Genomic DNA, 22,610 nt, shown 5'->3' on the forward strand with positions numbered 1-22,610 from the left:
CACAATTCCAATTGAAACAACAAGAGCTGCGTGACTACACCTTATTCAATTGTGACTCGAAGGCGTGAGACTCGATGAACGGTGACGGCGAAACTTGACAGCGTCGTGTTTGGTGACAAGGGAGAGACTGAGAACATGGAGGAAGAACCTTGGAGGTGAGAGCATATAGGAGACAAAGGGAAGGTGTGTGTGAGTGAATGGGATGCATAAAATAAAATTAAAATAATAATAATTATTATTATTATTAAGTATTTATTTTTTATTGATTTAGTGAGTGAACAATACTCATTATTATTGGCAAGTACTATTTACTCACCAATATTTGTTAATAATTCTTATTAATTCACCTATTTCAAGAAAAATTTCAGCAAACTGGTTCACACTATTAAGAATGCTCTAATGTACTAGTATACTCATAGATGTAGATTAGATTTACCCTAATAACAATAATAATAATAATAATAATAATAATAAAAAGAAAAAAAGAAAAAAGAAAAAAGAGATCACATTCGTCTGCGGACCAATTGAACAAAGAATGCGAACCCAAAAGTCTACCCTTTACGCCGCACATGGCCTGCTCGCTGACCAATGACAAACCCTGGTTTAAAAAATTCTGCAGAAACAAACAACAAGACTTGCTTGGTTGGTGCACTGTGTTTCCATATTTAGCTCTCAGCCTCAGCCCCAGCCCCAGCCCCCTCAGCCTCTCTCGTCCTCCTTCTCCGGATCACACCGACACTGACAAAAACGAAAGCAAGGAAACAAACAGATATTTATTTATATACATTCCATTTCGCTCAAAGAGAGATCGATATAGATATATATATATACATTTTCATATCTTTATGTCTCGAGCTCAAAACTACGAGTTCCAGGAATGGTGGAACAAGCACAGAGAAATTAACAACCTTCTAGAAACTTCCTCCGAAACTCCTTCCAGTGCTTCCCTCAACGTCGACATCCGCAGCCCCGCCTCCGACCCGACGGTCGAGAAGGGGCGAGCCCGCAGCGCGCGCCAGCTGTCCTGGGTGTGCCTCTTGAGATTCCAGCAAATCTTCGGCTGCCTCACGTACCTCACCAACGGTGTCGTTTCTCTCCTCCGCACTGCCAACCGTCGGATCGCCTCCCCGGCCTCCGCCGCTGACTCGTCCTCCTCTCGGCTCTACCGTCTCATCAAGGCCTTCCTCATCACGGTCCTACTCTTGCTCTGCGTCGAGCTCGCCGCTTACTTCAAGGGATGGCATTTCAGGCCGCCGTCGATGGGAGCGGTAGGGTTCGTGTACGCCAATTGGCTGGAGATTCGGGCCAATTACTTGGCTCCGCCGCTGCAGAGTTTGACCAATGTGTGCATCGTGCTGTTTCTAGTTCAATCCGTGGACCGCGTGGTTCTGATCCTCGGATGCTTCTGGATCAAGTTCCGGAGAGTGAAGCCCGTGGCGCCAATGGAGTACGCTGCCGCCGACGAAGAGAATGCACATGCGGAGGATTATCCGATGGTTTTGGTGCAAATCCCGATGTGCAATGAGAGGGAGGTAAGAACATGTAGGTTTCGAATCCCTTTCAACATTAGCTTTTGTGAATTCGAACTTAAATTATTGTAATTTTTTATTCGAATTCTTAACTTAAGCAAGAACTCGGCTGTATTAAGTTTGGTGTTAGTTGTTTTGAGTTGTTAAATGTTCGAGTTGTAGTTGTAGATGAGTAGGAAGCTGCTCTTGATGTTGAATTTGTCTCGAACTTTGTGTGAGATGAAGTGTAAATTCAAGTTGAAATTTTGATATGGTGTGGTATGTGGATCTGTTTCTGTGAACAAATTATGAGAGTACGGTTTAATACGTAGAGCATTAACATGCCTTGATGTTTTATGCTTGTTACTCTCCTCAATGACTCTTTTCCCAAATATTACTATCAATATCAGTAGCAGTAGACTAGTTTTAGTAATATAAAATCTTCACGTCTGCTCACCTTCAATTTGGAATCCTCTGCTGATGTTGTGTTCTCTAGAAGTTTATATGGCAGTTTGTGCAGTATTAGTGCTAGTTATATTCCAATTGATTATATGTGGTTTTGATTCTTTTTGTACTTTCCTAGCTATGTGTTTGTTTTCCCGATGAACAAGTTTCTGTGAACAAATTATGAGAGTATGGTTTAATACGATAGAGCATTAACAATATCAGTAGCAGTAGACTAGTTTTAGTAATATAAAATCTTCACGTCTGCTCACCTTCAATTTGGAATCCTCTGCTGATGTTGTGTTCTCTAGAAGGTTATATGGCAGTTTGTGCAGTATTAGTGCTAGTTATATTTCAATTGATTATATGTGGTTTTGATTCTTTTTGTACTTTCCTAGCTATGTGTTTGTTTTCCCGATGAACAAGTTTTTTCCTTTTGAGGAAAAATGATGCTACCATTATTGCTATAGAGCAAGAGTGATGGATGAGGGCTTGGAGTCAGAAGTTGGTACTTGAGTTTGCATGAGCACTTAGTTTTGTTCAAGGTATAGGTCTTGCAGGAATAGTAAGCTAAATACAAGTGATGTGATTCTGCCTTAAAATTATCCAAAAACAAAATGATAATTGTAAAAATTTAATTCTGATCAATCATATAGGTGACTTTTTTATGACTCCAGCACTGCCTGCATGATTAAGAGATCGTTTTTCTAGACTTTAAGATGCTACTTGACTCAACTTATGTCCATACTATTTGGTGTTGGCTTGTACATCCTCCTTTCCATCCTGAGGCTTCATGTCTTCTTTACTCACAGCCCTCAACCAATGTGTTATTTGGCCTTTCTATTGTTCTTTAGTGCCTTTCTGTTGTTCTTTAACCAAACTATCTTAAATGAATTGCTTTTAACTTATCTTTGGTTCACAAGATTGAATACCTGTAGATTTTGTATTGAACTACAATCCCAGGAAAATTAGGTGTACAGCCTTAAACTTAAAATTCTTTTTTTCTCATTGGATTTCATTTGAACCATTTAGTTTCGCCGTGTTGTAACAGAGACACGAATGATATACTATATTATTATATTATATTTATAAATGCAGTAAACTCATAGTGGACTAATTCATGAATTGAATCAAATGGGCCCTTTTAACTAAGCGGTAGAGTCACGCTTTTGATACGTCATGATTAAAAGCATGTAGGGATGAAAGTGTCCATTTTGACTTGATTTAATAATAATTTGATCCTATGCTCTGGCTATATTATATGTATTGATTATGGTAAAAAAAAATGTCATTGATACTTAAATCTCCTGAAATAAATTAAACATATCAACCTCATCTTCATGGACAGTTTAAAGTCACCAGATTTTAAGATGAAACTTCCTTTGTTTCATTTATATAGTTATTTTCTTATGAAGAACAATGACTTGACAGGTGAATACTTGGACATATGAAGATGGGATATGGGTTCTAACCCATTTGGGTGCATGAGTTGTTTTTACCTAAAAAAAAAAAAAAAGAAAAAAAAAAAAGAAGGAAAGACATCGGTCACTTGTAAAAATAGAATATACTTGTGGAAGGTTACAATGAATGGTTTTTTGGCATTTTTGCATGGTTGAGCAAACCCCTATTTGTATTTAAGGTTCCAATTCAAGTTGGATTAATTATTTTTAGTTGAGTTGTGCCCTTCTTCAGCAATTGAACAATCAAGAATGTGAATTGTTCTATTCAATTTTCAGTATCTTTTTGGAGATGGATTAAATTTTGTATGTAGTTATGTTTGTATGTATGTATGCCAATATTTTTGTATATTGTTTTGTTTTAGCTTTTTAGTGAATTTTGTGTTGCTTCTTTCCCTCATGTAATTAATATCTTCTATCATTGGGTGCCAAACAGGTTTACCAACAATCTATTGCAGCGGTTTGCATCCAGGACTGGCCAAAGGAGAGAATGCTCGTACAGGTTCTAGATGATTCTGATGAATTAAATGTCCAAACCCTTATCAAGGCAGAAGTACAGAAATGGCAACAAAGGGGTGTTCGCATATTGTATAGACATCGTCTCATTCGCACAGGCTATAAGGCAGGGAATCTCAAATCTGCCATGAGCTGTGATTATGTAAAAGATTATGAGTTTGTGGCGATCTTTGATGCAGATTTTCAGCCAGGACCAGATTTCTTGAAGAAAACTGTTCCTTATTTTAAGGTAACTTTATAATCATTATGTTATCCCGTTAAGAATTCTATTTGAGTCAGCATGTTTGATGGTTAATGTTTTGATGTGAAAGAACAATGTCTAGTGTTTGGATTCTCAGCTTATATCCATGATGACGATGTCTATAATGCAAATGTAAATACATATGTTTAACATGTGCATACTTCAGCATAAAGAAAGTCAACACTTGTTTTTTTTGTGGACTCCAGGAGAGCCTGGTCTTTGATTCCATTAGAATGAATTTCTTTTTTTCTGAATTTAAGAAGATATATTAGAAAGAGGAGAAGCCTCAGTCTTGATGCATTTCTTGGATTTGTAGCTGTTCAAGTGTTCATGTTGTTGATAGAATTTGAGATTTGCCTTTGTCGGACTTAGAGATTAATTAGGGTGATGCAGAACAATGTGATTCTTTGTTAAATCTTGTCTATGGTTCATAAGCAATCTGCAAGTATTTCAAACATGAGGTAAAAGATGTGGTGCTTAGGTGGCTCACCTCTCTTCTCAAATGCTATAGCATTCTTTCAAAATATCTTGCACATCAATATATGGATGCCATAACAAAGAGTGGAAAATGACTTGTGGAGGCAATCAAGAGTGGAAAATTATGTAACTTAATTTTATGTAGAAAGCTTTAATGTCTGATTTAGGTTTAAGTAATATTTTTCTAGTGCTAGCATCAACTTTGTTGAGTGGTGTCTTAGTCCTGCTTATGAATTTGTCGGACTTACTTTGTTTGGCCTCATAATATTTTTTTTTGATAAATAATAATCAGTTTTATTAAAAGTTTAAGGCGCCCCTAAGTATACCGGAAGTATACAAACGGAAACACCTAACTAAAAAGAGAAAAGAACAAGAAAATCGATAAAACTAAGTGATGGTGGGGATACAGAGTCAACGTCCAAAGATACAAAGTATGAAAAAACAAAGCTAAAATCTCCTCCAAGGGTCTCTCCAAATCCTTGAAACACCTATTATTTCTTTCTTTCTATAAACACCAAAAAGGGCAAATTGGCACCATCTTTCAAATCGCAACACTTCTTAGCCTTCTAGACGCCCACCAACAAGCAAACATATTGATAACACTACTAGGCATAACCCAAGACAAACCAAAGTGAGTAAAGAAAGCACTCCATAAAACGAAAGCCACATCACAATAAAGAAGAAGGTGATCCACTGATTCCCCACTTCTTTTGCACATGCAGCATCTCTCACCAAACCACTCTTTCAATTTTTCCCCCTTGTTTTTGTTTCTAATTGATGTGATCAAGTTGCGTTTGACTGTGTAAAAAGAGTGGGGAAACACCTGATCACCTCCTTCTTTACTATGATATTGCGAGAGTTGTGGAATTTGCATGCAGATGCTTGTGGCATGAAGGGGTTGGTGATTTCTGTTTTCAAACGCTGGGGGTCTCCCATGAGGGAAATGCGAAGGGCTTTTGGGACTTAATGACTCAAATTGACGAGGAGCAGCATCAAGAGTCTTCAGTCTCCACTCCTAAGTTTAAAAAGGAGTAGAGATGTGAATAACTTAAGAGTGCTCAATTAATTATGATATTAGGGGTTTTGGTTCTACCCGGGCCAAGGCCTGTGGTGTATTGTTTTCTAGGTTTTGTGGGCTAGTTCTTGTTAGGGTGCTTGGGTTTCCTTCTGTTTTTGGGTTTTGCGGGTTTTTTATTTTCTTTCTTTCTTCTATCTTTTTCTGTTTTGGTGTCCTTTTTGTATACTTCATGTATCTTTATGGGCACTTTCACGCTTTTTATCAAATTTCTATAATTACCTATAAAAAAAAATCTGTTGTGGAATTTTTTTTTAAATAATGTTTGGAGTAGAGTGGGTTATGCCCAAATGGGTGGTGGAGCTTTTGGTGTGTTGGAAAGGAAGGTTTTGTTGGAATGATTTTAATATTGTTTGGAATGTAATTAATCCCTTCTTGTTTATTGTGGTACATCTAGAGAGAAATGAATGCTTGAAGTTTCAAAGATCGTGAGAAGACGAGTTTGGTCCTACAACTTTATTTTCTTAAATCACTCTTTGAGTGGATGTCTGTTGACGCCTAATGCCCTTCTTAATATCTCTAACTTTGTAGATTTTTGTGTTCTCTTTCCTCGTTCTTGGTTTTGTTGGGTGTTATTTTCTTGTTATGTCCTATATATTTGGCTTGTGCCCTTGGTTCTTATAATGAATTTGTTGTACTTCAAAAAAAAAAAAAAAAAAAAAAAATTAGGAAACTCTTTAAGTTTTATGGGTTGTGGTTTTTATTGGATCAGAATCCTATTCAGCTAAAGATAATGCTATAGACTTGAATAAGGATTCTTCTAAAGCTTTAGAGTTAAACAAAGACTCTTCTAGTTAGACTTCTATTTAGATTAACTCTCTGCTAGTTAGACTTCTATTTAGATTAACTCTAGATTAGTTGTGGATGTAATCTACTAGGACTCTAGAGTTATATGTTCAGATTAGATAGATAGTTTGTTTCATGTAAAACATATCTAGCTATTATCTAGATGTCTCGGATTCTTCTATAAATACAACTACTGCCATACATGTTATGTATGCATAATTACAAAACAATCTAATTCTCTATATGGTGTCAGAGCCTTTCATGACAAACGTCAATGGCTATCCCAACATCTGAAACCGATTCCACTCAAACCTCCAACCCCCCTCCTATCTCTCTCTCTGCCTTTGTGACGGCGCGTGAGAGCGCGTCCGACTAGGGGCTCGACCCTTCATCCATCCTTTCTCAGTTTCTATCTTTTCAGCCTATTGTCTGGTCCTGTAAATTCTCTTTCGATTCGGCGATGTAGATTATTGGGCTTTGGTCGTCTTAGTCCTGGGGGTGGCGATGATGGATAAGGCTTTTTTGGTGGAGTCGAAGGCTTTCTCCTTTTCGGTTTTGGATGGGGCGTCGACGCTGAGGGTGGAGGAGAAGAGGAAAAATTTTCTGGGTGTGATCTTGTTGAATGTCCAGAGTGCCGTTTGGCTTGCGTCGACTTTGGAAATGCTGTTGGGTATCCCGGCAGAGCAAGTTTTTGTGAAGTCATTTAGAGAAGGTTCGAAGGTTTTAATTGCTAGGAGAGATGGGAATAAAGCTGGGCGCTATTTAGAGGCGACTATGTTCGGGTTGGGCGGTCGGAAAGGATCCATTGTTATCCCCGAGGGCCGTGGAGGGTGGGGATGGCTTAAATTTTCAGAGGAGCTGAGAAAGGTTGTCGTTTCTGTCTCAGGTTCGGTGAGTGGCAGACTCGACTCTTCTACTACACCGGAGAGGAAGGTTTTGGAGGAAGATCGACCGACTATGGGCTTGGCTCCACAGTGGACGGGGCCTTCTTTTGTGGAGGTTGTGAGGGCAGATTCATCCTCTGTTGCAAAGAAGATGCCCTTAGTGGGTGATGGTCAGTCCGGGTTAAGGGATTCGTGGGCGTCTCCTTGCGAATTCGATTTTTCTCCGGCGGTGCGGCATGCAGAGGATATTCCGAGATTGGCGGTGGATTGCTTCTCTTTGGAGGCCCACCGATTTGTTTTGTCGGGTAAAGACCAAACAGCAGATCCGCAGGGTAAGGGTTCTCATTTGAAATTTGAATCTTCGAAATTGCGGACGTGGCGTAAGTTGGGGTCCGGTTTTTATTTGGCTTTGGGCCGGGCTGTGGGGAGAGTTCTGAGCCGTTTTACCGGGTCAGGGAATTTTCGAAAACCTGTGGGTTTTCGAGTGACCCGAATCAAGCGGAAACCTAATGTCTCCTGCTTGCCGACAACTTCGCCGGAGACGACAACTGAGATGTCCTCTGGGTTGGATCTGTATCGGATTCTTCCTGGGGGTGTGGAGGTGTCAACGGTGGGAGAGAAATTGGGCATGAGTCCAGCGTCTTCGGCTGATCCTAGGCCGGAGTCCTTATCGGCGACTGTTACAGGGACAGATTCAAGATCGGTGACTCTTTTCGGGGGTGAGACGAGCAGATCCCAGGTGCATTCGGAGGTTTCTAGTTCGAGGGTGTATCCAGCCACTACTTTGTTCGGTTTCCCACCTGCTCCGGCGCCGGAGTTGGGTTTTCCGGTGGGTTCTACTTCTACTTCATTCAAGTTTATGCCTTTGGGGAAGATTCAGTTTCCTAATCACTCTTTTGCCGCTCCGTCTCTCGCTGGTGCATCTCTTTTAGGAGAGAACCTGCGTTCTCACCTCCCTGTGATGGCCTCTAAGCCATTCCAGTGCTACTACAGAAGGGCGAAAATATTGAGGGAAAGGCATTCTGTTAAGTGGGATGAGGGGCTTCTTTCTGACTCTTTGCTAGCTATGAAGATGTCAGTTGGTTTCGTTGATAAGAGGGCCTCAGGTCAAGTGCCGCTAGCGGAGAAGACGGTTAAAAATCCTGCTATAAAGAAGGCAATGACGTCAGTGAGTCAGGGCCTTTTTAGGAAGGGGTTTCTTAATCTTCCTCCGATTTCAGTCCCAACGGTGGTGCCTCAGGAGGTTAACTATGACGGGGTGGTAGTTCCTTATTCTCCTGGGAGTGGTTGCTCCCAAACTCGGAATTGGCCAGTTGGCGTGGATCATAATGGGGAGATTGTAGTATGGGAGGAGGATGAAGATGATTATTCGGAAGTTTTGCCTTTAGATTGGGCGTTGGATGGGGATTTTGGGGAGGGGGCTTTGGCTGTTCGGGACGCCATGGAAGAGGAGTTCCAGGTTTTTGCGCGCCAGAAGTCTAAAGGAAAAAGGGAACTTCTTAATTTACAGAGTTCCATCAACTACGGTGACGCGAACTATCCCTCTAGGCGTAGGAATGCCGGTCGGAGGATTTGTCAGGGTTCGAACATGGGGTCGGACTTGGTTTCGGTTCCGGATCCCGTTCTTGTCACCGAATCTTCTCATTTTCCTCTCCCGGGTTCTTCTTTGGCTTCCTCAGAGGCTGGTCGGAAACATTCTGTTCTTGAGGACTTAGGGAGTGGGTCGGAGAATTCAGCCGTGGGTCCACAAGTTTCTATTGAGATGGGCTCGCCGGTAGGGAGGATTCTTCCTCCCTCCTCCCTGGATGATCCCACCTCCAAGCCGTTAATTCAGGACAAGGGGGATAGATCTTTGGCTTTAACTCCTATGGAGTTGTCTATGGCATGCTCTATGTATTTCGGGGATAAGGGGGATAGATCTTTGGCTTTCCTCTCTGCCCTTGATGAGGAACATAGGCGATGGGATATGATTGATGATTGTGAGATTTAGGGGCTTAGGGGATTAGGGGCTTAGGGTTGGGTGGTTTTGTGGTTTGTTCCTTGTCGGGTCGGTTGTGAGGCTGTTGCTTCTTGTATACTCCGTGTGTACTAGGGGCGCCTTACGCTGTTTTTAATAAAATTACAATTACTTATCAAAAAAAAAATGTCCATCACCATATCTCAGAAAAACTCACCCAAGAAAACTATATTCTCTAGCAATTTCTTATGGTTCCTTTTTTAGAAGGACAAAACTTGTTCGGCTATGTTGATGGAACTCTTCCGCAGCCTCCCAAGTTCATCCCCAACCGCACTTCAGGTCTTCTTGTTACCAATCCGGCCTATCTACCCTGGTATCATTAAGGCCATCTCCAGCAGTTGGAGTTAAAATAGCTACTCAAAAAGTACAAATCTCTACTTTAACCACTGGCTATCTTAAAAACACTCCAACAATAATCTCTATTCCATTCTTCATTTTCTTATAATATTGTTTTTTAATCTTTTTCTTTATTTTTTATTTTTTTTTTTCACTTCTCCCTCTCACTCTCTGGTCTCCCCCAACCCCCAACCCCAACCCATCTCATTTCTTGAGCTGATGAGGATCGGCGAGCATCGAGATGATCGGCGACGAGAAACCAAAACTTGGACGAGTCGAGAATCTGGCGGGCCCCGGCAGTGACGATGCAGAGATCGGATCCGACGGTGACGGCATAGTCGACAGAGGCGTGGATTTTGGTGTGGGGGAGGAAGGCAACAGCGTGCTGGAGGAAAGGGTGTTGGGCTTGGTGTCAACGAGGACGAGCTCATCGGCGAGGTCTTGGGTGAGAATGACGACGTTGCTGGGGACGGAGGAAAGAAGGGCAGCGGCGGTGAAGGAGAGGGAAGGGGTTGGTGGTGTTGACCGAGAGGGGCGGAGGGTTTCGTTGGGCATCAGGACCGGGAGGGACGAAGAGGGAGAGTGGGAGATTGAGAAAATATTAGATGAGGGACGGAGAGTGACAGAGAGGGACGGAGAGGGAGAGAGGGAGAGAGAAAAAATTAATAAAAAAAGTCTAAACACATGAATAGTGAATAGCCAATGTTGGCTATTTACTGTTCATGTGTTTAGAAAAATGGTTAAAGTAACCATTCTGTTGGAGAAGAAAAAAAAGCAAAAAAAGTCAAATTTGACTATTTTGGCTAAAATAGCAAATCTGTTGGAGATGGCCTAAGATCGGATGATTTTTAGCGCCATCATCTCCACTTTGTTTGTGGAAACATTACCTCATGTAATCGGTCTCTCTACATCACGTGACGTGTGGATCACCCTGGAGACTCTTTTCAAAAAGCACAAGGCTTTGCAAATCTCTTGGCTGCCATTGGCAAGCCCATCGACAACTCAGAATTAGTCTCGCACATCCTTGCTGGCCTGGGTGCCGACTACGACCCGCTTGTCACTTCGGTTACCACAAGACAAGACTCCATCCCTCTCACGGATCTTTTTGGCTACATGTCCTATGAGCAGTGCCTTGAGACCCACAAATCAGCCCTTGAACTGAACATCTCCACAGCAAACACAGCTCAACGACAGAGCCCCTCCTATCTGAGGAACAATCGTGGCAACAACTCCGGCTATCGAAACTTCAATTTCTCTCGTGGCAGGGGGCGTGGCCGTGGTCGAGGATCATCTCCGCAATACTCCTATGGTCTGGGACAGTCCCAACGTCCAATTTGTCAGGTATGTCACAAGCAAGGCCACACGGCTACAACCTGCTGGTTTCGGTTTGAGCAAGGATATCAGGCAGAAAATCCAACACTGACTGCCAACCTGGTTTCTGTCGCTTCTGCATCAGATCCACAATGGTATCATGACACTGGCTCCGATGTTCATCTCACTAATGAACTCTCCAACCTCAACATACATGCTGAGGACTACACGGGCACTGATCAAATCCAAGTAGGCAATGGGCAAGGGTTGCATATCTCAAATTCTGGTCGTGGACTCTTACCCACCCCCTCACGTAATTTTCACTTATTTTCTCTCTTTCATGTTCCTCAAATACAGAAAAATCTTATCTCAGTTAATCAATTCACACGTGATAACCATGTCTTTATTGAATTTCATCCTACTTGTTTCTATGTTAAGGACCTTCGAACTCATCAGCTCCTCCTTCAAGGCCCGAGTAAACTCAGTCTCTATCCATGGCCATCCTCTGCTGCCTCAACTTCCGGTTTTGTTGCTGCCTTCATTGGTGAAAAGGTTTCTTTGGATAAGTGGCTTCTCAGGCTTGGTCATCCTGCCTCTCCTTTTGTCAACCAAGTTGTTCAGTCCAAAAAGATGCCCGTGTCTCCATCAAAGTCTTCCTCCGTTTGCTTTCCATGTCAACAGGGCAAGAGTCATCGTTTTCGTTTTAGTTATTCTCCTTCTATTTCCAATAAACCCCTTCGATTGTTGTTTCTTGATGTTTGGGGCCCTACCTCCACAGCCTCTGTAAACAACAACCGATTTTATTTAAGTGTGGTTGATGATTTTAGTAAATATACTTGGCTTTTTCCTCTTGCTACCAAATCTGAAGTGTTTGCAACTTTTCTTCGCTTCAAACAACTTGTTGAAACGTTCTTTAATACTAAAATCAGATCTGTTCAAAGTGATAATGGTGGCGAATTTCGTCCACTCCAAACTGCACTCAATTCCATGGGAGTCTCTTATCGCTTAAGTTGTCCTCACACTCATCATCAAATGGGAACCGTTGAATGAAAACATCGCCGCATAATTGAAATTGGTCTTTCTCTTCTTGCTACTGCCAGTGTTCCATTTACTTTTTGCAACACAGCTTTTGAAACAGCCACATACCTCATAAACCGTCTTCCTTCCAAAGTAACAAAGAAAAAGTCCCCATATGAGTGTCTCTTTCACCTCACTCCAGATTACAAATACTTAAAAATATTTGGTTGTGAATGCTGGCCTTTTCTCCGCCCATATCAATATTCAAAACCCTCCTTCCGATCCTCCTTGTGTGTGTTTATTGGCTATAGCAAAAACCACCTTGGTTACAAATGTCTTCATATCCCATCCGGTAGAGTGTACATTGCAAGACATGTTGTCTTCAATGAAAACAGTTTTCCATTCTCAACTTCATCACCACACAGAGTCTCCTCTTCTCCTCAAACACCTTCGTCCTTATGGATTCCTTGTGTTCAGTCCTTCCCTTCTCAAACTTCTGAATCCTGTCGAAATACACCAAGTTTTACATCTCCAAATTCATCCACTTCTACATCTCCATCAGCTACTACCACTACTCCAAATCTTCAAACCATTGTTTCTTTTGACCCTTCCTCAAATTCTGAGTTAGCTTCTTCACCTAAACCACTGTCTGTCCGTCCTTCCAGCTCGAGTCCATGGCATGACCACACGATCTCAGAATCAGATTTACAAACCTTACACATTTACTGATGGCCGAGTGAAGTATCCACCTCCTCAAGCTCTCATTGCTTCCATAGCTGCACATGAAGATGTTGCCTCCAATAATTCTACCTTGGAAGTTGTGTAAAATCATGTGAGTGAGTCTTTTTCTAGGAGTTTTAATTGTTCAAGCGCGATTTCAAGTTATCTATGCATGAGAATGCCGGCAAGTTAGGAGACATAGAAACTTGAATAACATCATCATGGGAAGGATATCCCTCTGAGGAATGTATGTTCCACGACAAGAAAAGTTATTGTTGGAAGATGTGAGGTTAAAATTTATAGCCGATTATGATTAAGGGTATGCTGTGCGCCTAAGTGATGGTAATGCAATGCAAGAGGTCTCTGAAATCAGGTTGTTTCTAAACAAGCAACAGATTGAGCTACTAGAAAGCCATTGTGCTAACAAGGGGGCACTGGCTAACTGCTGCTGGTCTGGTAACTGCTTGCTTTCCGAAGCTCAACCATGCTTTCAGACCTAGTGAGAACCTTAAATTCTGAGTCTTAAAGTTGCATTTTGTATTCAACTGGAAAAATAAATCTTGAATAATGAATATCATAGGTTATACAGACATCCTGTGATATTGCTACATGGATACATGCATTCAAAGATATTGATAACATCTACACCCTCAGGAGGGCCACCCCATCGCCTTCGAGAGGCCAAAGCTCATGCAGTAGTTCAAGCCCTTATAACTGGAAAGATAAAGCTCAAGTAAGGTGCATTGACAGACGAAGAATTATGCTGACATTTTAAGAAGACTTCCAGAACTAGGTGTTAGGATAAACTGATGCTGAAACTTCCAATTTTGGAAAAAGTTCAGAAGAAATACAACTCACAAAGGCTTAATTCCTATGCATTATGCTCCCCTTTAAGTAGTAAAGTGAGTGGGGTGGGTAGCATATTGGTTGAGCCTAACTGCATGGTTAAATATCCACCCAATGTCCTATATGTAAGTTTCCTCAAATCCTTTAACAAGGATTTGGTAGATGATTCTTAAAGTTAGTCGAGATGTAACCTACCTAAGATCCGGAAATAGTTTGCTCCTAATGTTGAGAAGAGTTTGCTTTACAAGACCGAAAGTCAAAGCATGAAAAATAGGACAATTACCTTTTAAAATGGAAGGGTCTGCCAGAGTTGGAAGCTAGTTAGGAAAGGGATACAACATTGCGGCAGTTCAAGAGATACATGAAAGAAAGCTTGACACCCTACCAAGAAGGACATCTAGTATTTTCGGTGAGGTCGGTTTGTTGAATCTTTCACTTGATAGCAATAGTGGTGGCATGTGATGGCACCTTGCACCCATGCCAGCACGGTCTGATAGGTTGCATGCTGATGTGTGATGTGGGCTTTGTGGTGCTACGATAGCATTCTCATGGACATGGTCATGGGCAAGCCAGCATGCAACATAGTGGGTGCTAGTATCCTCAGTGCTATTAAGGCTGACCATGTGCAAGCTTGGAGTAGGATTGGCATGGACCAAGCTGTCCATTTAGATATGCAGACAAGTGCTGGACATGGATAGATGCTGGGCCACTGACATGGGCTAGCAAAGAACAAATTAAGTAAACTGTAATCGGTTAAGACGTGCACTGACTATGCAACTTCTAGGCCAAGTGATAACCTGATGCGTGGCTCAGGATGTGGACAAATGTGCATTGCAAGATAGTCTCAACTCTAACCCACATATTTTTAATTTAAGTCGTTGATTTCATATGTGTTCCACGTCTAAGCTAACCTAGTCTAATTTGTAGGATCTAATATTCTTTATCCCAATTCATCATATTTTTCATACTTAATTTGTAGGATCTAAGCTAACATAGGATCTAATATTCTTAATGTTTGGGTCCAAATGTGATATTGTAATGTGCTTGAAAATGCCAATGGTCTTTAAACCAAATGGCATCCCCTTACCTCACAGGGGTGGAGGGTGAAATCTTGGATTGAGTCTCTTATGGGTGTGTGGGTTGAATTTACCCATAGATAGGGGCAAATTTTCTACTCCCTTTGTTGTGGTAGTGGTAGTCGTCTTTTGGTGAGGTGATTCCTAATCGATATCAATGTATTTACTCAGTTCTTCCTTTCCCCCAACCCCGCGACATTCACCATCTATGGACTCTATCAGAGTGCTTTTCTTTAATATGGAAAATGTTGTGTAGATTGTTATGCAGATATTTATACAGACAGAGGTGATCTACAAGTTCTGATTATCCAACTACAATTTTCTTTTCTTTTTTGTTTTGTTTTTTTTTTTTTTTTGTAGGGGAATGATGATCTGGCATTGGTCCAGACAAGGTGGGCATTTGTGAACAAGGATGAGAACCTGCTTACAAGATTGCAGAATATAAACTTATCGTTCCATTTTGAGGTTGAACAACAGGTCAATGGTGTGTTTATCAACTTCTTTGGCTTTAATGGAACTGCTGGTGTTTGGAGAATTAAAGCCCTTGAAGAATGTGGTGGCTGGTTGGAACGAACAACTGTTGAGGACATGGACATTGCTGTCCGTGCTCATCTTTGTGGATGGAAATTCATATATCTGAATGATGTAAAGGTCGGATGTCTTGCCATACACGGTTTCTTAACACGTTTGGAGATGATCATAAGGTTTTCCAAACTTACTCTTCTATTTTTTTTTTGACAGTAACTTGCTCTTCTATTTGCAGTGCCTTTGTGAACTTCCAGAGTCCTATGAGGCATACAAGAAACAGCAACACCGATGGCATTCAGGTCCAATGCAGTTGTTCCGTTTGTGCTTTGTTGACATACTTCGTTCGAAGGTAGGGAAGTTTCATTTACATATGATGAAATTTTCATGACATTGAATATTATGCTTAATAATTTATTAACCTTGATTATCAAGAAAATCCGAAGTTACTGAATGGTATCATAAGGTAATGAGGAAACACAGGATTATGTGGTTGACTAATCATATAGTGCTTTCCCATAACAAACTAGGAAAGTTCCATTAAGGCTTTCCAATCGTATAGATGTATAGGCACAAAAAAAAAACTTGTAAATGTATCCTTCTAAGAATTACTCAGATTAAGTTGTTTATGTCATCGTTGTGTGGCTTTTCCTTGTTCTCTCTCTTCTTCCCTTTTTTTTTTTTTTTTTTTGGGGGGGGGTTTCTTTTTCAATTTAATCTGAGTAATTCTTGAAGTATACATAAACATCATTGTGTGGCTTTTATTTTGGAAATAAGAGTAGTGCAGCTTCAGTTTTGTGTCCTATCTCATGTTAATGTTAATGTCTTTCACATTGCAGGTGAGTTGGGGCAAGAAAGGCAATTTGATATTTCTTTTCTTCCTTCTACGGAAGCTTATCCTGCCATTTTATTCATTCACCCTCTTTTGCATCATTCTCCCCCTGACCATGTTCCTTCCAGAAGCTCAGCTACCAGCTTGGGTTGTTTGTTATGTTCCAGGATTCATGTCTATTTTGAATATCCTTCCAGCACCACGGTCATTCCCATTCATAGTTCCTTACCTTCTTTTTGAGAATACCATGTCCGTGACCAAATTTAATGCCATGATATCTGGATTGTTTCGGTTTGGAAGTTCCTATGAGTGGATAGTTACAAAGAAATTGGGAAGATCCTCAGAGACAGATCTAGTTGCGTTCGAGAAAGAATCCGATCCACTAGGGGAAAATACAAGTCTTCTTCACAAGTCGTCCTCAGAGTCGGGCCTTGAAGAGCTTAGCAAACTAGAGATGTCTAAGAAAACCGGGAAAACTAGGAAAAACCGTTTGTATAGGAAGGAACTCGCCCTCGCATTCATTTTGTTAACTGCCTCAGCAAGAAGCTTGATGTCTGCTCAAGGAATTCATTTCTATTTCCTGTTATTTCAAGGGATCAGTTTCTTAGTTGTTGGTCTGGATTTGATAGGGGAGCAGGTGAGTTGACCTTTAGGATTCTGTTTGGGATCGATTATTGTTGGAAACTATTTCCCAGGATGTGGACTGGGATTCACTTCACCCATAGAGTGGAGCGAATTAATACCTGCTTTTTGTGGGTGTTATTGGCTCCCAGTTGAAGCCATTTTTCTTCATGCTTACTTGGCGCATATTTATAGTCTATATGTTTATTTTTGTGTAGAGGGGGGAGGGGGGCTATTGTACCATTGTTGCTGCCAAGTCGCATTCCTTAACAAGAATAGTGAAGAGAAAAAAAGGATTTACGTATTCCCAGCCTCTTTGTTTGTTATGCTACTTATGTAACTTCCTTGTCCATGCCAAACGAGGCGGGAGTTGTTAGATTATTACATTCTTTATAAATTTTTATTTTGTCGAGATACTTTGATCATATTGGTGCTGAAATGAAATGGATGTTCTCGAAGGATATGTGTATTGCTTAAAGAGAAATGATCCCTACACTCATTTCTCAGCTTGTTGTGAGGCTGTTATGGGAAATGAGTGTAGGGATCATTTCTCTTGCTTGAATTGTGAGAGGTTTCTTCTAGTTCCTCAAGCACTGTGACTGTGCAATGTCTGACAGACAGGTTCAAGATATACAATTTTTTTTTTCCCAGAATATACCAGCAATATTATAGTATCAGCATCATACAAGTGTTTATGGACATGTATATGTCCAAAGTAAAAGTATACATACGACTTAACAAAAAGTATACATCATGAACTTTTTATGTGTCTTAAGTATGTAATGTCATAAAAATTAGAAATCAATCGGAGTTCATTTTTGGGTCGTTTTAAGGAGTGATGCCACTTTTCGACCTGAAACTTTGAACGTGTGGAAACATGGACAAACAAACTCCAAACGCTTTAAGCGAAATATCAAAACAATCGTCTCGGAGTCATCTAGCTGCTTGTAAAATTTCAATGCAATTGGAGTATGCATGTTTGGTGGAAGGGATGGTGCCAGACCTAGCTCACAGGTAGCCAACTGGTAGCCCCAAGGACTGCCATGTCAGCCCTACCTAAGGTGGGTGGCTACTCGGGCTGATGTCATCCAATCCGATTTGGCCAATCGGGTGACATCATCCATGGCTGACCCTCTTTTGGCACTCCCCTAACCAAGTATTAGGGTGCCACGTGTCGACACTCCATGAATTCGAAAACCCTATAAATAGTGTGCTTCTCTCATGTTAATTTCATGAAATTCTAGGGTTTCTATTTATAGAAACACCCACATCCTAGAGAGAGAGTGAATTAGAGAGAATATTTTCCCGGAGGTCAAGAAGTGTTTTTTGAAAATCGTTCGGTACGTCCATAGCTTTCATAATTTTCAATCCATTAGTTTTAATTATGTCGTTAAAGTGTCCAAGAGGCTTATCTAAGTTTATGTTGTGTTTTAAATTTATATAAGTTTCTAAATAATACAACAATGTCGTAGTGATCTCAAATTCAATTGAGCATTCCACAATAATGTCGTTGTGAAATAAATAGGGATAATTGCACCGTTGGTCCCTGTGGTATGCCATAATTATTTTTCACTCCCTATGGTTTAAAAAGTGCATGGGAGGTCCCTGTGATATGCAATAATTACGTTTTACTCCCTGGGTCGATTTTCCGTCCACCATTTTGACGGAATCTGTTAGCCCTACACGTCAACACCACGTGTTGCCAATAAGATAGCGACACGTGTCCATCTTCATAAAAAATATAAATTTATTAATAAATAAATAAATAAATTTATTTTTTTAAAAACAAAAAAAAACAAAAAAAAAAAGAAGAAAAAAAAAAAAAAAACTGGCAGGCAAGGGGTGGCCGCGCGCCACCCCTAGAGGCCGGTGGGCCACCCCCAGTGGCCGAGGGTGGCGCGCGACCACCCCCAGGCCATTGGGGGTGGCCTTCGGGCCACCCCTGGCCACTGGGGGTGGCCGCGCTCCACCCCCAGAGGCCGCCTGGGGTGGCGTGCGACCACCCTAGTGGCCGGGGGTGGCCATCGGGCCACCCCTATATCTACTGGGCCACCCCCAATGGCCTAGGGGTGGCCCCGCACCACCCCCGGTGGCCTCTGGGGGTGGCACGCGGCCACCCCCTTGCCACCTTTTTCTTTTTCTTTTTCTTTTTTTTTTTTTTTAATTTTAATTTTAATTTTTTTCAAAAAAATAAGTATTTTTATTTATTTTTTAATAAATTTATATTATTTTATTAAGATGGACATGTCAGTGCCACATGTTGCCAATAAGATGACGACACATGGCGTTGACGTAGCATTTGACGGAATCTGTTAAAATTTTTAACGGAATTTGACTGTAAGGATCTATTTGTAATTATTGCATATCACAGGACCTCTCATGCACTTTTTAAACCATAAGGAGTGAAAAATAATTATGACATACCACATGGACCAACGGTGCAATTATCCCAAATAAATATGATAAATGAGTGCAAAGAATGAATTGCTCTAATTTTATATAATTTTCTACATAACAATGCATATATGCTTAAAAAAAAAAAAAAAAAACCTTGCTTCACCTATGGCATACCGCAAACGTTTGGCAATCAATTAAGGACAATTGTTCGTCTCACAATTGACGAACGTTTTGTGAATCGTGCAAGGCTTGGAAAACGTTCAGCATTACCGAAATGTACACAAATATAAAAATAACCTAATCTAACGTGCTAGCTCTAGATCATAGCTCCTAATAGCATAATAAATGTATAATAAAACATGTCACCGCGACCATTTATTAAAAAAAAAAAATGATTAAAAGCTTATATTTTGAAAATATCATTTTCATTTGAAAAGGGAAATAAATCCATAAAACTTGCATGAAATGAAAATTGTAAAACAAATTGTAAATCAATAAGGATAGAACATTAGTAATCATGAAAGAAGGGTTAAGTAACAAAGGTTACTTCAAATGAAGATGGATTATCAATAAAACTATTCTTTTCACTATAGAATTTTCCTCTTATAAAGAAGTGTGATAGGATAGGTACCTTCCAACATACTGTACAACATGTCAATGATCGTTCGTATGAGGACCATAATCGTTCGCAAATGGATGACAAACGTTCGTCAAAGGTATATCGAATGTTCGAAGAATCATGGAGAACGTTCAGGGAGGAAAAATAAATGAATTAAAAGCACTCTATTTTGTAAAAAAAAAAAAAAAAATGTTTTTGATGATTGTGTGATTGGATTAATATTTTATAAAAAAATTAAATTTTATATGGGGATCAATGTATATAAATTTTATATTTGTTATATGACATTTTGGTGTAATTGTTATCCGATCAATATGTTGTAAATGGAAATTTTATAATCAACCTGCCAAGACAAAACATGTGAGAGAAGCAATTTATTAAACACCTAGTGTGCAGTTCTTATAAAGAATAACTATATATAGTTAAGTTTAAAAATAATATTTATATTTCATCCACAAATATGTTTCTCAATCAATATTCAGGGCTATTTAGTCATGTTTTAAAGAATTATTATCCATTGTAGTTAAGTTATTAATTATAGAGAACTAAATGAACATGAATAAAATTATTCTTACAATCAAAAGTTATGTTTTTAATATTATGATATCTTAAGTATAATATAAATTCAACTTCTAAATATATAATAATAATAATAACAAACCAATTCCTTCTATTGTTGGTTGGCCAAATACCCCCAAAGTCTTCTATGAAGCTACCATCCAAAGTCTCCATAAAAGCATATGAACGACAACGTTCTACTCGCTTGAATTTGAATCTTGTCTTTGTTTTTGTCTTTTCACTTGGTCTTATTACCTAACCCTTACTAACATTAATATCCTTAATTCTTATTTTGTGTAGCAAAAGGAAAAATGCAATAGAGGGAAAAGCTTCCATGTCCAACATAAAAGAGGTAAAAGACTTCTCATGAGAATCCAAAATGGTAAAAACTTTCATCTTTCTTCATTTTTTAGTAGGTATGAATATTGACCTTCTCAAATATTATTATGTTATTATTATCGCCTATTACCTTACAATGATATAAAAGGTATCAGTCATGTTTTGAGTGTCGTTAAGGATATTATGACTTTTATTATATGTTTCTTACAAACTGACTTAACAGTTTACCTAACATTTATCACATCAGTTACTAAATAATTAAATTTGATTGTGATTGATGTGACAATGCAGTGCGAACTGCATTATCAACTTGAAAAGGGTTTGTAGTATCTCAAACATTTTCCTTACGCCTTAGTTAATCTTCTGGTCTATTAGAATGAAAAATATCAATACTAGAGAATTTTTACTAACCGTTTTAGGTTCATTATGACATATCTATATAAAAATAAACTCAACTAATTCTCAATTTGGTAGTAGGTCAATATCATTTTATTTTGAAGCCACATATTAAAAATTCATAATAAAATGGAATACTCTTTTTTTTATATATATATATAATTTGTAAAAAAAAAGGAAAAAAAAATAGCTATACATATTCCAAATAATAGATCTCATCCATGATTGACATATCATTTGAAAATCAGTTTTTTTAAAAAAATAAAAAATAAAAAAAATTAGTAAGTATAGCACTTCTCTTTTTAAAATAGTAGATCTCATCCATAATTAACATCATTTAAGAATCAATTTTTTTAAAAAAATAAAAAATAAAATTGAGAAGTGTAGCACTTCTCGACAAATTTTAGTCGTGAGTATAAAATATTAAGAAATGCTAAGTTGTACACCCTTGTAAGAGCATTAGTAGCAGTTACCCTATATTGGTTCCCTTCCCTATATTTAGGGAAAATTTCATAAAAAAATCAAAAAACCTCCCACAGCAGATGCCCTATATTTAGATGAGGGGGTTGGGAATGAATAGTGATTCCCAATGTATACATGTCTACTATTCATTCCCTATGTATTATTTTAATATAAAAGAAGAATAATTAATTGATATAGTGAAGAGAGAAAAAGTAGGAAAGAGAGAAAAAGAATAAAATAAGAGTAAAAAAATAATATTTAATTGATATAGGGAAAAGTAAGGGAATCTATTGTGGGATTTTTTTTTATAGGGAAGTAAAAAGTAGTTTTGTTCCTTAAATATAGGGAAAATGGTTGGGAATCTGCTGCTAGTGCTCTAAAGAGCATTAGTAGCAGTTACCCTATATTGGTTCCCTTCCCTATATTTAGGGAAAATTTCATGAAAAACATCAAAAAACCTCCCACAGCAGATGCCCTATATTTAGATGAGGGAGTTGGAAATGAATAGTTATTCCCTATGTATACATGTCTACTATTCATTCCCTATGTATTATTTTAATATAAAAGAAGTATAATTAATTGATATAGAGAAGAGAGAAAAAGTAGGAAAGAGAGAAAAAGAATAAAATAAGAGTAAAAAAAAATAATATTTAATTGATATAGGGAAAAGTAAGGGAATCTATTGTGGGGTATTTTTTTATAGGGAAGCAAAAAATAGTTTTGTTTCCTACATATAGGAAAAATGGTTGGAAATCTGCTGCTAGTGCTCTAATCCTGTTGTCCAATCCATCTTACGTGGATCTCTTTGAGTTATTATTCTTTCTTGGGATAATTGCACCGGAGGTCCCTGTGGTATACCATAATTATTTTTCACTCCCTATGGTTTAAAAAGTTCACTGGAGGTCCTCGTGATATGCAATAATTACAAATCGATCCCTGGCGTCAAATTCTGTTAAAATTTTTAACAGATTCCGTCAAATGCCACGTCAGCGCCACGTGTCGTCATCTTATTGGTGACACGTGGCGCTGACATGTCTAATTTTAATAAAATAATATAAATTTATTAAAAAATAAATAAAAAATACTTATTTTTTTTTTAAAAAAAAACAAAAAACAAAAAAAAAAAAGAAAAAAACAAAAATGGGAAAGG

General features: G+C 39.1%; 1 protein-coding gene across 1 annotated transcript; it reads left to right on the forward strand.

The window, feature by feature from the left end:
* Positions 1-611: 611 nt before the first annotated feature.
* Positions 612-17,147, forward strand: LOC133880123 (probable xyloglucan glycosyltransferase 6). The gene is made up of 5 exons (XM_062319004.1): positions 612-1,532; positions 3,846-4,154; positions 15,072-15,362; positions 15,475-15,588; positions 16,076-17,147. The coding sequence occupies exons 1-5, from the start codon at positions 846-848 to the stop codon at positions 16,712-16,714; spliced, it is 2,040 nt and encodes a 679-aa protein (XP_062174988.1). The 5' UTR covers positions 612-845; the 3' UTR covers positions 16,715-17,147.
* The last annotated feature ends 5,463 nt before the right edge of the window (positions 17,148-22,610 follow it).

This window comes from Alnus glutinosa, chromosome 10 (genome assembly GCF_958979055.1).
Source record: "Alnus glutinosa chromosome 10, dhAlnGlut1.1, whole genome shotgun sequence".
NCBI lineage: Eukaryota > Viridiplantae > Streptophyta > Magnoliopsida > Fagales > Betulaceae > Alnus > Alnus glutinosa.

What these genes read in the sequence shown, in the direction of transcription:
- LOC133880123 (XM_062319004.1), top strand. Translation starts at nt 846, where the DNA reads ATGTCTCGAGCTCAAAACTACGAGTTCCAGGAATGGTGGAACAAGCAC. An exon ending in AAACTGTTCCTTATTTTAAG is followed by an intron (nt 4,155 to 15,071) that starts GTAACTTTATAA and finishes TTTTTTTTGTAG; the next exon opens with GGGAATGATGATCTGGCATT. An exon ending in TATATCTGAATGATGTAAAG is followed by an intron (nt 15,363 to 15,474) that starts GTCGGATGTCTT and finishes TTCTATTTGCAG; the next exon opens with TGCCTTTGTGAACTTCCAGA.